This window comes from Pseudophryne corroboree, chromosome 5 (genome assembly GCF_028390025.1).
Source record: "Pseudophryne corroboree isolate aPseCor3 chromosome 5, aPseCor3.hap2, whole genome shotgun sequence".
NCBI classification, from domain to species: domain Eukaryota; kingdom Metazoa; phylum Chordata; class Amphibia; order Anura; family Myobatrachidae; genus Pseudophryne; species Pseudophryne corroboree.
The window spans coordinates 12,286,719-12,302,313 of record NC_086448.1 but is presented as its reverse complement, the minus strand read 5'-3'; the positions used below and the strand labels follow the sequence as shown (position 1 = coordinate 12,302,313).

The 15,595-nt window shown below is 49.5% G+C and overlaps 1 protein-coding gene across 1 annotated transcript in view; it reads left to right on the top strand.

The window, feature by feature from the left end:
- Positions 1-404: 404 nt before the first annotated feature.
- Positions 405-15,595, top strand: part of LOC134927089 (alanine aminotransferase 2-like) — a 206,092-nt gene continuing 190,901 nt past the window's right edge. The window contains exon 1 of the mRNA XM_063921094.1: positions 405-832. Within this exon, the coding sequence (XP_063777164.1) occupies positions 542-832 (291 nt within the window). The 5' untranslated portion in view covers positions 405-541. The remainder of the gene's footprint in view (positions 833-15,595) is intronic.

Sequence of the window (15,595 nt, the reverse complement as noted above, 5' to 3'; positions counted from 1 at the left end):
GAACGATGAAAAAACGTTGTTACTCCGTGAGTAAAATACCAAACTTTTGTGCTAATTTACTTAGTGCAGGCGCACTGCGAACATTGCGCATGCGCAGTTTGCGACTAATCGCTCCGTAGCGGAAAAAAATAACGAAGCGAACAACTCGGAATCACCCCCAATGTGCAATATCGCAAGAATTATCGCACAGTGACATCATGCCGCAGCCGGATGATAGTTCACATTGAGCGGCATGCACAGACAAGGGAGGCGGAAGATAACATTGCGCAGGGTCCCCCCTCAGAGTCCTCAGCCAGGTGACTATACAGCTATTACCACAGTGTGTGATTACACAAGTTATGACTTCTGTCACTGTACGTCCCTCCTCCCCCTCCCTCATTTCTCCTGATTTATTCCCTCTCACCCTCGCTCTCTCTGCACTTGCGTTATCTCTCCGCTCAGGATACAGCTGCTACATGTCCAGCACCTCCAGCCACATAGAATATTCTGCATTAGAACATTCTTCCTGTAACATCTGGTTTCTCCACCTCAGTGCAAGACGATGAGTTTCCTCAGGAGTGGGGTCTCCCTTGGTGCATGTGCACTGGGTACCAGATTGACTCCTTCACGCCTCTACCCTCTTAGCTACCCTCTCCTGTCCTTCCTCAGATCTTATTCTAGATCACACCTGGCAGAACGAAAACAAAATACCGCTTACAACTACTACGAGAATGGGACAAACGACTCAGTCCTGACGCTGGAGACCATGAATCCCCGTATCAAGAAGGTGGAGTACGCTGTGCGCGGACCCATAGTCACCAGAGCTGTGGAGCTGGAGAAAGAGCTGCAACAGGTAAGTGGGTCCCCTATATACATACCTTGTCTGAGATATAGATCCACTGTATGTCCTGCATCCATCCCCGGCTACATGTGCAGTGCTGTCTGTAACTGAGATATATATATAATCTATATGTCCTGCATCCATCCCCGACTACATGCGCAGTGCTGTCTGTAACTGAGATACAGATCCTCTGTCTGTCCCTGCATCCATCCCCGGCTACATGTGCAGTGCTGTCTGTAACAGATATAGATCCTCTGTGTGTCCTGCATCCATCCCCGGCTACATGCGCAGTGCTGTCTGTAACAGATATAGATCCACTGTATGTCCTGCATCCATCCCCGGCTACATGTGCAGTGCTGTCTGTAACAGATATAGATCCTCTGTGTGTCCTGCATCCATCCCCGGCTACATGCGCAGTGCTGTCTGTAACTGAGATATAGATCCTCTGTGTGTCCTGCATCCATCCCCGGCTACATGCGCAGTGCTGTCTGTAACTGAGATATAGATCCTCTGTGTGTCCTGCATCCATCCCCGGCTACATGTGCAGTGCTGTCTGTAACAGATATAGATCCTCTGTGTGTCCTGCATCCATCCCCGGCTACATGTGCAGTGCTGTCTGTAACAGATATAGATCCTCTGTGTGTCCTGCATCCATCCCCGGCTACATGCGCAGTGCTGTCTGTAACTGAGATATAGATCCTCTGTATGTCCTGCATCCGTCCCCGGCTACATGCGCAGTGCTGTCTGTAACTGAGATATATAATCTATATGTCCTGCATCCATCCCCGGCTACATGTGCAGCGCTGTCTGTAATTGAGATATATATCCTCTGTGTGTCCTGCATCCATCCCCGGCTACATGTGCAGTGCTGTCTGTAACTGAGATATACATCCTCTGTGTGTCCTGCATCCATCCCCGGCTACATGTGCAGTGCTGTCTGTAACTGAGATATAGATCCTCTGTCTGTCCTGCATCCATCCCCGGCTACATGTGCAGTGCTGTCTGTAACTGAGATATAGATCCTCTGTCTGTCCTGCATCCATCCCCGGCTACATGTGCAGTGCTGTCTGTAACTGAGATATAGATCCTCTTTATGTCCTGCATCCATCCCCGGCTACATGCGCAGTGCTGTCTGTAACTGAGATATATATCCTCTGTGTGTCCTGCATCCATCCCCGGCTACATGCGCAGTGCTGTCTGTAACTGAGATATAGATCCTCTGTATGTCCTGCATCCATCCCCGGCTACATGTGCAGTGCTGTCTGTAACTGAGATATAGATCCTCTGTATGTCCTGCATCCATCCCTGGCTACATGCGCAGTGCTGTCTGTAACTGAGATATACATCCTCTGTATGTCCTGCATCCATCCCCGGCTACATGCGCAGTGCTGTCTGTAACTGAGATATAGATCCTCTGTGTGTCCTGCATCTATCCCCGGCTACATGCGCAGTGCTGTCTGTAACTGAGATATAGATCCTCTGTATGTCCTGCATCCATCCCCGGCTACATGCGCAGTGCTGTCTGTAACTGAGATACAGATCCTCTGTATTTCCTGCATCCATCCCCTGCTACATGCGCAGTGCTGTCTGTAACTGAGATATAGATCCTCTGTCTGTCCTGCATCCATCCCCTGCTACATGCGCAGTGCTGTCTGTAACTGAGATATAGATCCTCTGTATTTCCTGCATGCATCCCCTGCTACATGCGCAGTGCTGTCTGTACCTGAGATATATAGTCTCTATATGTCCTGCATCCATCCCCGGCTACATGTGCAGTGCTGTCTGTAACTGAGATATATATAATCTATATGTCCTGCATCCATCCCCGGCTACATGTGCAGCGCTGTCTGTAACTGAGATATATATAATCTATATGTCCTGCATCCATCCCCGGCTACATGCGCAGTGCTGTCTGTAACTGAGATATAGATCCTCTCTCTGTCCTGCATCCATCCCCGGCTACATACGCAGTGCTGTCTGTAACTGAGATATATAGATCCTCTGTGTGTCCTGCATCCATCCCCGGCTACATGCGCAGTGCTGTCTGTAACTGAGATATAGATCCTCTGTGTGTCCTGCATCCATCCCTTGCTACATGTGCAGTGCTGTCTATAACTGAGATATAGATCCTCTGTATGTCCTGCATCCATCCCCGGCTACATGCGCAGTGCTGTCTGTAACTGAGATATAGATCCTCTGTGTGTCCTGCATCCATCCCCGGCTACATGCGCAGTGCTGTCTGTTACTGAGATATAGATCCTCTGTGTGTCCTGCATCCATCCCCGGCTACATGCGCAGTGCTGTCTGTAACTGAGATATAGATCCTCTGTATGTCCTGCATTCATCCCCTGCTACATGCGCAGTGCTGTCTGTAACTGAGATATAGATCCTCTGTATGTCCTGCATTCATCCCCTGCTACATGCGCAGTGCTGTCTGTAACTGAGATATATAGTCTCTGTATGTCCTGCATCCATCCCCGGCTACATGCGCAGTGCTGTCTGTAACTGAGATATAGATCCCCTCTCTGTCCTGCATCTATCCCCGGCTACATGCGCTTTGCTGTCTGTAACTGAGATATAGATCCTCTGTGTGTCCTGCACACATCCCCGGCTACATGCGCAGTGCTGTCTGTAACTGAGATATAGATCCCCTCTCTGTCCTGCATCAATCCCCGGCTACATGCGCAGTGCTGTCTGTAACTGAGATATAGATCCTCTGTGTGTCCTGCATCCATCCCCAGCTACATGTGCAGGGCTGTCTGTAACTGAGATATAGATCCTCTATGTGTCCCCGGCTACATGTGCAGTGCTGTCTGCAACTGAGATATAGATCCTCTGTATGTCCTGCATCCATCCCCCGCTACATGCGCAGTGCTGTCTGTAACTGATATGTTTGATCCTCTGTGTGTCCTGCATACATCCCCGGCTACATGCGCAGTGCTGTCTGTAACTGAGATACAGATCCTCTGTATTTCCTGCATCCATCCCCTGCTACATGCGCAGTGCTGTCTGTAACTGAGATATAGATCCTCTGTCTGTCCTGCATCCATCCCCTGCTACATGCGCAGTGCTGTCTGTAACTGAGATATAGATCCTCTGTATTTCCTGCATCCATCCCCTGCTACATGCGCAGTGCTGTCTGTAACTGAGATATATAGTCTCTGTATGTCCTGCATCCATCCCCGGCTACATGTGCAGTGCTGTCTGTAACTGAGATATATATAATCTATATGTCCTGCATCCATCCCCGGCTACATGTGCAGCGCTGTCTGTAACTGAGATATATATAATCTATATGTCCTGCATCCATCCCCGGCTACATGCGCAGTGCTGTCTGTAACTGAGATATAGATCCTCTCTCTGTCCTGCATCCATCCCCGGCTACATACGCAGTGCTGTCTGTAACTGAGATATATAGATCCTCTGTGTGTCCTGCATCCATCCCCGGCTACATGCGCAGTGCTGTCTGTAACTGAGATATAGATCCTCTGTGTGTCCTGCATCCATCCCTTGCTACATGTGCAGTGCTGTCTATAACTGAGAAATAGATCCTCTGTATGTCCTGCATCCATCCCCGGCTACATGCGCAGTGCTGTCTGTAACTGAGATATAGATCCTCTGTGTGTCCTGCATCCATCCCCGGCTACATGCGCAGTGCTGTCTGTAACTGAGATATAGATCCTCTGTGTGTCCTGCATCCATCCCCGGCTACATGCGCAGTGCTGTCTGTAACTGAGATATAGATCCTCTGTGTGTCCTGCATCCATCCCCGGCTACATGCGCAGTGCTGTCTGTAACTGAGATATAGATCCTCTGTATGTCCTGCATTCATCCCCTGCTACATGCGCAGTGCTGTCTGTAACTGAGATATATAGTCTCTGTATGTCCTGCATCCATCCCCGGCTACATGCGCAGTGCTGTCTGTAACTGAGATATAGATCCCCTCTCTGTCCTGCATCTATCCCCGGCTACATGCGCTTTGCTGTCTGTAACTGAGATATAGATCCTCTGTGTGTCCTGCACACATCCCCGGCTACATGCGCAGTGCTGTCTGTAACTGAGATATAGATCCCCTCTCTGTCCTGCATCAATCCCCGGCTACATGCGCAGTGCTGTCTGTAACTGAGATATAGATCCTCTGTGTGTCCTGCATCCATCCCCAGCTACATGTGCAGGGCTGTCTGTAACTGAGATATAGATCCTCTATGTGTCCCCGGCTACATGTGCAGTGCTGTCTGCAACTGAGATATAGATCCTCTGTATGTCCTGCATCCATCCCCCGCTACATGCGCAGTGCTGTCTGTAACTGATATGTTTGATCCTCTGTGTGTCCTGCATACATCCCCGGCTACATGCGCAGTGCTGTCTGTAACTGAGATATAGATCATCTGTGTGTCCTGCATCCATCCCCGGCTACATGCGCAGTGCTGTCTGTAACTGAGATATAGATCCTCTGTGTGTCCTGCATCCATCCCCGGCTACATGCGCAGTGCTGTCTGTAACTGAGATATAGATCCTCTGTATGTCCTGCATCCATCCCCGGCTACATGCGCAGTGCTGTCTGTAACTGAGATATAGATCCTCTGTGTGTCCTGCATCCATCCCCGTCTACATGCGCAGTGCTGTCTGTAACTGATATATAGATCCTCTGTATGTCCCGCATCCATCCCCCACTACATGCGCAGTGCTGTCTGTAACTGAGATATAGATCCTCTATATGTCCTGCATCCATCCCCGGCTACATGTGCAGTGCTGTCTGTAACTGATATGTAGATCCTCTGTGTGTCCTGCATCCATCCCCGGCTACATGTGCAGTACTGTCTGTAACTAAGATATAGATCCTCTATATGTCCTGTATCCATCCCCGGCTACATGCGCAGTGCTGTCTGTAACTGAGATATAGATCCTCTGTATGTCCTGCATTCATCCCCTGCTACATGCGCAGTGCTGTCTGTAACTGAGATATATAGTCTCTGTATGTCCTGCATCCATCCCCGTCTACATGCGCAGTGCTGTCTGTAACTGAGATATAGATCCCCTCTCTGTCCTGCATCTATCCCCGGCTACATGCGCTTTGCTGTCTGTAACTGAGATATAGATCCTCTGTGTGTCCTTCACACATCCCCGGCTACATGAGCAGTGCTGTCTGTAACTGAGATATAGATCCCCTCTCTGTCCTGCATCAATCCCCGGCTACATGCGCAGTGCTGTCTGTAACTGAGATATAGATCCTCTGTGTGTCCTGCATCCATCCCCAGCTACATGTGCAGGGCTGTCTGTAACTGAGATATAGATCCTCTGTGTGTCCTGCATCCATCCCCAGCTACATGTGCAGGGCTGTCTGTAACTGAGATATAGATCCTCTATGTGTCCCCGGCTACATGTGCAGTGCTGTCTGCAACTGAGATATAGATCCTCTGTATGTCCTGCATCCATCCCCCGCTACATGCGCAGTGCTGTCTGTAACTGATATGTTTGATCCTCTGTGTGTCCTGCATACATCCCCGGCTACATGCGCAGTGCTGTCTGTAACTGTGATATAGATCATCTGTGTGTCCTGCATCCATCCCCGGCTACATGCGCAGTGCTGTCTGTAACTGAGATATAGATCCTCTGTGTGTCCTGCATCCATCCCCGGCTACATGCGCAGTGCTGTCTGTAACTGAGATATAGATCCTCTGTATGTCCTGCATCCATCCCCGGCTACATGCGAAGTGCTGTCTGTAACTGAGATATAGATCCTCTGTGTGTCCTGCATCCATCCCCGGCTACATGCACAGTCCTGTCTGTAACTGAGATATAGATCCTCTGTATGTCCTGCATTCATCCCCTGCTACATGCGCAGTGCTGTCTATAACTGAGATATATAGTCTCTGTATGTCCTGCATCCATCCCCGGCTACATGCGCAGTGCTGTCTGTAACTGAGATATAGATCCCCTCTCTGTCCAGCATCTATCCCCGGCTACATGCGCTTTGCTGTCTGTAACTGAGATATAGATCCTCTGTGTGTCCTGCACACATCCCCGGCTACATGCGCAGTGCTGTCTGTAACTGAGATATAGATCCCCTCTCTGTCCTGCATCAATCCCCGGCTACATGCGCAGTGCTGTCTGTAACTGAGATATAGATCCTCTGTGTGTTCTGCATCCATCCCCAGCTACATGTGCAGGGCTGTCTGTAACTGAGATATAGATCCTCTATGTGTCCCCGGCTACATGTGCAGTGCTGTCTGCAACTGAGATATAGATCCTCTGTATGTCCTGCATCCATCCCCCGCTACATGCGCAGTGCTGTCTGTAACTGAGATATATATTATCTGTATGTCCTGCATCCATCCCCGGCTACATGCGCATTGCTGTCTGTAACTGAGATATAAATCCTCTGTGTGTCCTGCATCCATCCCCGGCTACATGTGCAGTGCTGTCTGTAACGGATATGTAGATCCTCTGTGTGTCCTGCCTACATCCCCGGCTACATGCGCAGTGCTGTCTGTAACTGATATATAGATCCTCTGTATGTCCCGCATCCATCCCCCGCTACATGCGCAGTGCTGTCTGTAACTGAGATATAGATCCTCTGTATGTCCTGCATCCATCCCCGGCTACATGCGCAGTGCTGTCTGTAACTGAGATATAGATCCTCTATATGTCCTGCATCCATCCCCGGCTACATGTGCAGTGCTGTCTGTAACTGATATGTAGATCCTCTGTGTGTCCTGCATCCATCCCCGGCTACATGTGCAGTGCTGTCTGTAACTGAGATATAGATCCTCTGTATGTCCAGCATCCATCCCCGGCTACATGCGCAGTGCTGCCTGTAACTGAGATATAGATCCTCTGTATGTCCTGCATCCATCCCCGGCTACATGCGCAGTGCTGTCTGTAACTGAGATATAGATCCTCTCTCTGTCCTGCATCCATCCCCGGGTACATGCGCTTTGCTGTCTGTAACTGAGATATGCATCCCCTCTCTGTCCTGCATCCATCCCCGGCTACATGTGCAGTGCTGTCTGTTTCTGAGATATAGATCCTCTATATGTCCTGTGTCCATCCCCGGCTACATGCGCAGTGCTGTCTGTAACTGAGATATAGTTCCGCTGTATGTCCTGCATTCATCCCCTGCTACATGCGCAGTGCTGTCTGTAACTGAGATATATAGTCTCTGTATGTCCTGCATCCATCCCCGGCTACATGCGCAGTGCTGTCTGGTCTGTAACTGAGATATAGATCCCCTCTCTGTCCTGCATCTATCCCCGGCTACATGCGCTTTGCTGTCTGTAACTGAGATATAGATCCTCTGTGTGTCCTGCACACATCCCCGGCTACATGCGCAGTGCTGTCTGTAACTGAGATATAGTTCCTCTGTATGTCCTGAATCAATCCCCGGCTACATGCGCAGTGCTGTCTGTAACTGAGATATAGATCCTCTGTGTGTCCTGCATCCATCCCCAGCAACATGTGCAGGGCTGTCTGTAACTGAGATATAGATCCTCTATGTGTCCCCGGCTACATGTGCAGTGCTGTCTGCAACTGAGATATAGATCCTCTGTATGTCCTGCATCCATCCCGGCTACATGTGCAGTGCTGTCTGTAACTGAGATATAGATCCTCTGTATGTCCTGCATCCATCCCCGGCTACATGTGCAGTGCTGTCTGTAACTGAGATATAGATAATCTGTGTCCTGCATCCATCCCCGGCTACATGCGCAGTGCTGTCTGTAACTGAGATATAGATCCTCTGTGTGTCCTGCATCCATCCCCGGCTACATGTGCAGTGCTGTCTGTAACTGAGATATAGATCCTCTGTGTGTCCTGCATCCATCCCCGGCTACATGCGCAGTCCTGTCTGTAACTGAGATATAGATCCTCTATATGTCCTGCATCCATCCCTGGCTACATGCGCAGTGCTGTCTGCAACTGAGATATAGATCCTCTCTCTGTCCTGCATCCATCCCCGGCTACATGTGCAGTGCTGTCTGTAACTGAGATATAGATCCTCTCTCTGTCCTGCATCCATCCCCGGCTACATGCGCAGTGCTGTCTGTAACTGAGATATAGATCCTCTGTATGTCCTGCATCCATCCCCGGCTACATGCGCAGTGCTGTCTGTAACTGAGATATAGATCCTCTCTCTGTCCTGCATCCATCCCCGGGTACATGCGCTTTGCTGTCTGTAACTGAGATATGCATCCCCTCTCTGTCCTGCATCCATCCCCGGCTACATGTGCAGTGCTGTCTGTTTCTGAGATATAGATCCTCTATATGTCCTGTGTCCATCCCCGGCTACATGCGCAGTGCTGTCTGTAACTGAGATATAGTTCCGCTGTATGTCCTGCATTCATCCCCTGCTACATGCGCAGTGCTGTCTGTAACTGAGATATATAGTCTCTGTATGTCCTGCATCCATCCCCGGCTACATGCGCAGTGCTGTCTGGTCTGTAACTGAGATATAGATCCCCTCTCTGTCCTGCATCTATCCCCGGCTACATGCGCTTTGCTGTCTGTAACTGAGATATAGATCCTCTGTGTGTCCTGCACACATCCCCGGCTACATGCGCAGTGCTGTCTGTAACTGAGATATAGTTCCTCTGTATGTCCTGAATCAATCCCCGGCTACATGCGCAGTGCTGTCTGTAACTGAGATATAGATCCTCTGTGTGTCCTGCATCCATCCCCAGCAACATGTGCAGGGCTGTCTGTAACTGAGATATAGATCCTCTATGTGTCCCCGGCTACATGTGCAGTGCTGTCTGCAACTGAGATATAGATCCTCTGTATGTCCTGCATCCATCCCGGCTACATGTGCAGTGCTGTCTGTAACTGAGATATAGATCCTCTGTATGTCCTGCATCCATCCCCGGCTACATGTGCAGTGCTGTCTGTAACTGAGATATAGATAATCTGTGTCCTGCATCCATCCCCGGCTACATGCGCAGTGCTGTCTGTAACTGAGATATAGATCCTCTGTGTGTCCTGCATCCATCCCCGGCTACATGTGCAGTGCTGTCTGTAACTGAGATATAGATCCTCTGTGTGTCCTGCATCCATCCCCGGCTACATGCGCAGTCCTGTCTGTAACTGAGATATAGATCCTCTATATGTCCTGCATCCATCCCTGGCTACATGCGCAGTGCTGTCTGCAACTGAGATATAGATCCTCTCTCTGTCCTGCATCCATCCCCGGCTACATGTGCAGTGCTGTCTGTAACTGAGATATAGATCCTCTCTCTGTCCTGCATCCATCCCCGGCTACATGTGCAGTGCTGTCTGTAACTGAGATATAGATCCTCTCTCTGTCCTGCATCCACCCCCGGCTACATGTGCAGTGCTGTCTGCAACTGAGATATAGATCCTCTGTGTGTCCTGTATCCATCCCCGGCTACATGTGCAGTGCTGTCTGCAACTGAGATATAGATCCTCTGTATGTCCTGCATACATCCCCGGCTACATGTGCAGTGCTGTCTGTAACTGATATATAGATCCTCTGTATGTCCTGTATCCATCCCCGGCTACATGCTCAGTGCTGTCTGTAACTGAGATATAGATCCTCTGTGTGTCCTGTATCCATCCCCGGCTACATGCGCAGTGCTGTCTGTAACTGAGATATAGATCCTCTGTGTGTCCTGCATCCATCCCCGGCTACATGCGCAGTGCTGTCTGTAACTGAGATATAGATCCTCTGTGTGTCCGGCATCCATCCCCGGCTACATGCGCAGTGCTGTCTGTAACTGAGATATAGATCCTCTCTATGTCCTGCATCCATCCTCGGCTACATGCGCAGTGCTGTCTGTAACTGATATACAGATCCTCTGTATGTCCCGCAGTCTCAACCAGCTGTCTTTCTTGTAGTCATTGTGTGTATAAAATGTTTCCTGCAAAAATATTTTGTACCCTCTGTTGTGATATCTCCAATCTGCATGGAGAAACGTTTTTTGGTAGACATTGAGCAATAAACATCTTGCCTTTAAGACTACCCATCTCTTGTATCCTGTGACCAGCAAAATAGAGCTACATGCTATTCCATTCTCCGTTCTGGATTGAGCCCAGTGTATCCCAGTTGAATCTTTCTGCGAGTTATCAGTGGGAATTAGCCAACACCAACCAAGAGGTTTTGCAGTAGCATGTCCACGCACAACCAGAAGTAGTCAGTTTCAAGTGCTGGTGTGGTGACTTGGTTGTGGCATTGAGTTACACGTCTATTGTGCACTGGGTGGAGACAGTAAAAGGCAGTTTATGACCGTAAGAGCTAATCCCTAATATTCCAAGTGCAGTAAATCAACAAATCTGCAATCGCCTGGTGGAGCGAGATTATCTGGTCACATATTTTGGTGGGGGCAGTGGGATATTACCAGGTGGTTTTTCAGGCCCCAGACTGAAGAGGCCAGGTTACCCAGGAGAGGAGTCTCTGCAGTGCAGGAGAGTCCACAAGTTGGATGAGTACACTCATCAGGAAGGATCCGGTGAGGACTCCTAGCTCTGTACCATCTCCTAGTTGGCATGTTACTAACCTCTTCCAGCATGGCAGGCATCACAGTGTCTGGTGGGGAACAGGGGAGGGGGTGAGATGGATACCCTAGCAGATCTTCTGGTGGAATTGGAAGAAAGCTCATGCTTATCATCTGGATGTGGCATCATGAGAGGGAACCACTTACAGTGGTACCCAGAGAAACATTGCCAGCTGCTGTACCCAGATAAGGACCCATACAGCTTGCCAAATTTGCAGTGATGAATACGTTTTAAAGTTTTTAAGGAGATACAGTAGTGGGTCAGAGAGAGTTACTGGAGAGACCTGTCAAGGAGTGGCCACTGAGGATTGTGGAGATTATTACAAAGTCATAAAGGTCCTAATACAAAGTTCCAGGATTTGCCCAAGAACCCTAACAACACCCTTGAGCAGTCCACCACCTATCTGAAACAGTATGTTAGAAAGTGGGTGGAGGATTTTACTGCCACCACATGAGAAGCACTGAGCGAACCGCTCAGCACACATCTCTCCTGCCGCTCAGCACAGCGCGATCTGTGCTGAGCGTGCAGGGGGAGACGGGGGGGGGGGCGCTCATTTCACCCAGCGGGTGAAGTGAGCGACCCGCTAGATTGGCCTGCATGCAGGCCAATCTAGCAGCAGCGATAGCGATGTGCGGGGACGCGCATCGCTATCGCCGAGGGGGCTACACACGGAGCGATCCTGCCGATATTCTAAGCAATCTAGTCAGATTGCTTAGAATATCGCTCCGTGAGTACCCCCCTTTAGTCTGCAAACTACCCAACTTGAACATGGGAGCTCCGCTAGTCAGCAAATATGTGGCAATCCAGCAAAAGCACCTGGCCAGCATCCATCTCCAAAGGACTGTACAAGCTGGGGACACCCCTCTTACAATCATCAGTTCCCAAAACAAGCAACCTTCAACTCGAGTGCCTTTGTCCAGCAAACGTCCCATCCTAAACCTCCTAACGGCTGATGAATTGCCCTGTGCATGCATCATAAAATAATACATTAACCTTAATCAAATAACAACACAGAGACTTAAGGCCCATACACACTGGCCGATATATCGGCCATTCTCTTGAACGGCCGATATATCATGGGTCCGTCGGCCAGTGTGTACGGCCGATACATCTGTGAACTCCGTTGTTCACAGACGTATCGCATCGGCCCCGCAGCACAGCCGACGGCCAATATATCTACCGATATATTGGCGCGTCGCTGTGTGTGTTCGGTGGTCGGCCGACCGCCCGTACACATGCTGTGGTGGCCAGCGGTGATTGACAGCTGAACCGGGCGGGCGTGTGTACACGCCCGCCCAGTTCATGACGTCAGTCCCCGACGGATCGGGCACTGTGTATGCTCAACACACTGCCCGATCCGTCCATAGCTATATCTGCAGATCAATTGATCTGCAGATATATCTTTCCAGTGTGTACCCACCTTTAGATTTGGCAGAAACTGTTAGATTATTTATTTTCAATGAGCTATAACTTTAAATAGCTGTAAAGAAAATAATTAAATAACGGTGGCAAAGAAAGAACGGCTAAACTCCTTCCCAAACCAGCAAAAACCATAATCACACCCATAAACCAAGCAATCTACACATACAATGGTATCCACTCAACCTTCTACCTTGAATACACACCCGTATGGGTAATGAGGCTGTCCCCGTTCGGGTGGTCTAGCAGATATGCACAGTCAATGAAGGTGAGCGCACCAAAACAACTAGGAATTAATCAAAACCAACCTACATACGCCCTAAAACAGGTAACCCGCCGCTCTTACCCGCCAAACCACAACACCGAAAGCAAAGCAACCCAACAGCAACAAAATGGTGAGAGGGGGCGGGAAGAAAAAAGCAAAAGAGGCTGACTCCACCCCAATCAAGCCTTAATGATAGCACTACCCCCTCCTTGCTTTCACTATTGGATTAAAACTACCATTTGATATCACACAAGGCCCTTCGCAGCCCCAGAGGTTTAACCCTCTCCATTCCTATCCAGTCACTATGCTCCACTGTCCCTGCAAGTTTTCATAGACAATTGGGGCCCCAACTGGACAAAAGTACTACATCTGTGAGATAATTGGACATCTGAAGATGAACTGTTCCACATTCTGAGCATCCCAATCCAAGCCGCCTTGCTTGTTTACTGTGCGGAGATGATCCAAAAGAAACTGTTCCCACTCCATTCAGTCCAATGGAGTGGGGCAAGAAGCATGTGGACTCTCTAGAGAGCGTCACCTGCATGGTCAAGGGGCCAATCCAAAGTATAAGCAGACACCTGTAGCCAGTCCAAGTGGGGCCCCTGCAGGGACAAGTATTAAGAAACTCTTGAGCCCCACTGTTATTGATACTGCTGCAGTATTGGAAAGTAGCAGCCGGAAAGTAACAAGAGGTGCCCATGGTAAGGGTCTAACTGGACTGGGGAACTGGCAAAGAGCAGAGAGATGTTGCTGTCATGGATGGCTTCCCAAAAGATACAGGGGGTCATTCCGAGTCTAGCTACTGTTAGCAGCCATGCAAACGTATAGTCACCGCCCACGGGGGAGTGTAATTTCGATTTGCAGGTGTGTGAACGCCTGTGCTGCTGAGATCAGCAAAAACATTTTGTGCAGTTTCTGAGTAGCGCTGAACTTACTCAGCCGCTGCGATCACTTCAGCCTTTTTGGTGCCGGAATTGACATCACACACCCGTCCTTCAAACTCCCGGACACGCCAGCGTTTTCCCTACCACTCCCAGAAAATGGTAAGATGACGCCCATAAACGCCCTCTTTGAGATCGGCTGTGCGAATGGAATCTTCGTAAAATCCACCGCTCAGCAACGATCTGCATTGTACCCGTACGACGTGCGTGCGCATTGCGGTGCGTACGCATGCGCGGTAGAAACCTGATCGCTGTGCTGCAAAAATCGTCAGCGAGCGATCAACTCGGAATGAACCCCATAGTCCTGATGCCATCACACAGAGTAGTTTCCTGACTGCAGATGTCTTCATCTGCACCAGCACAGCCAGCAGAGGAAAAGGTCACAGCGACTAGACACCTGCCAGAGCAGCCAACAATTGCATCAACAAGCTCAGAAGAAAAGACAACATGGCCTAGAACAGCACATGTATCCAGCATGCATTTTGCCTCTAATATGTTTACTTTCCCTAGCAACGCAAAGAATGTTGGTTCCAGGTTTTAGGATCTCTGTGGGTGATGCTCCTGCCAAATCTGGCAATGAGTATAAATACACACACTGACCTGTCTATGATTGACCCCAACCAGACTGACACAAGCAATCCCAATCCAGACCCCCCTGTAGTATGTCTTATCTTAGAAGTCAATGGGGGTCATTGGCAGTAGTTTTTATTGACCCATCCCTGAAAGGCAGAAGGTGCCAAGCTGACAGAAGCCTTTCCAGAGTGGGTCAGGGGGTATGACCCACTGGAAAGGGTTAATGTACAAGGTAGCCAGGATGAGAGAAGGAGATAGACCAAATAGGAAACATGGGAGCTTTCATGTACAACTGATCTGTTGCCCAGGAAACCCCTTTGGATAGTCACCTGAGATGGACCGTACACTGAAGTGCCTGACACAGAGCTTGTCCTGGCCTGGAATGTCAGATGATTGCCAGACCAACTATTCTGTTACATGTGTTCATGCTTCCTCTAGGTCCCTGTCCATAGTTGAACCACTATAACAATTAGCTGTTGACATATCGTAGAAGGTCCCCTTCCTTTGCTCAGTGGATTATGAACCACTATAACAATTAGCTGTTGACATATCGTAGAAGGTCCCCTTCCTTTGCTCAGTGGATTAGGGAAGACACACAGCCTCCCTGTAGTGTATGCCATCACTATGGAACAAGTAGTGGGTAAGGTGGTAAAAGAAGACCTGGGTGGCAAGGTAGGTTCCTCGGGTAATACGTAGTTAGATAATTGGAGAGCAAATCTGACAATTAAGGCAGACAGATGCCAGATAAAATGACAGAGATGCAGTGTCTGGGGTATAGAGTGGACAGAGGCAGTGGTAGGCTAAAACCAGCAGAGGTAGAGGTAATCAGACACTGTTACCAGCTCACAACCCCAAGACAGATTCTGACCTTAAAAACTGTAGGGCTTTACAGATGAGTTGTCCCAGAATTTACAATATTGTCACAACATGCCGGGTTCCTAAGCCCTCTTACTGGGTCCAGTAGTGCTGGCTCCCCACAGTTGCTGTGATCCTGTGATGGGTAGTAGTCTGCCAGTATCAGCTAAGGTGATCTTTCCTCTTCCACTGGTGTCTCTGCAACAGGCAGCCATC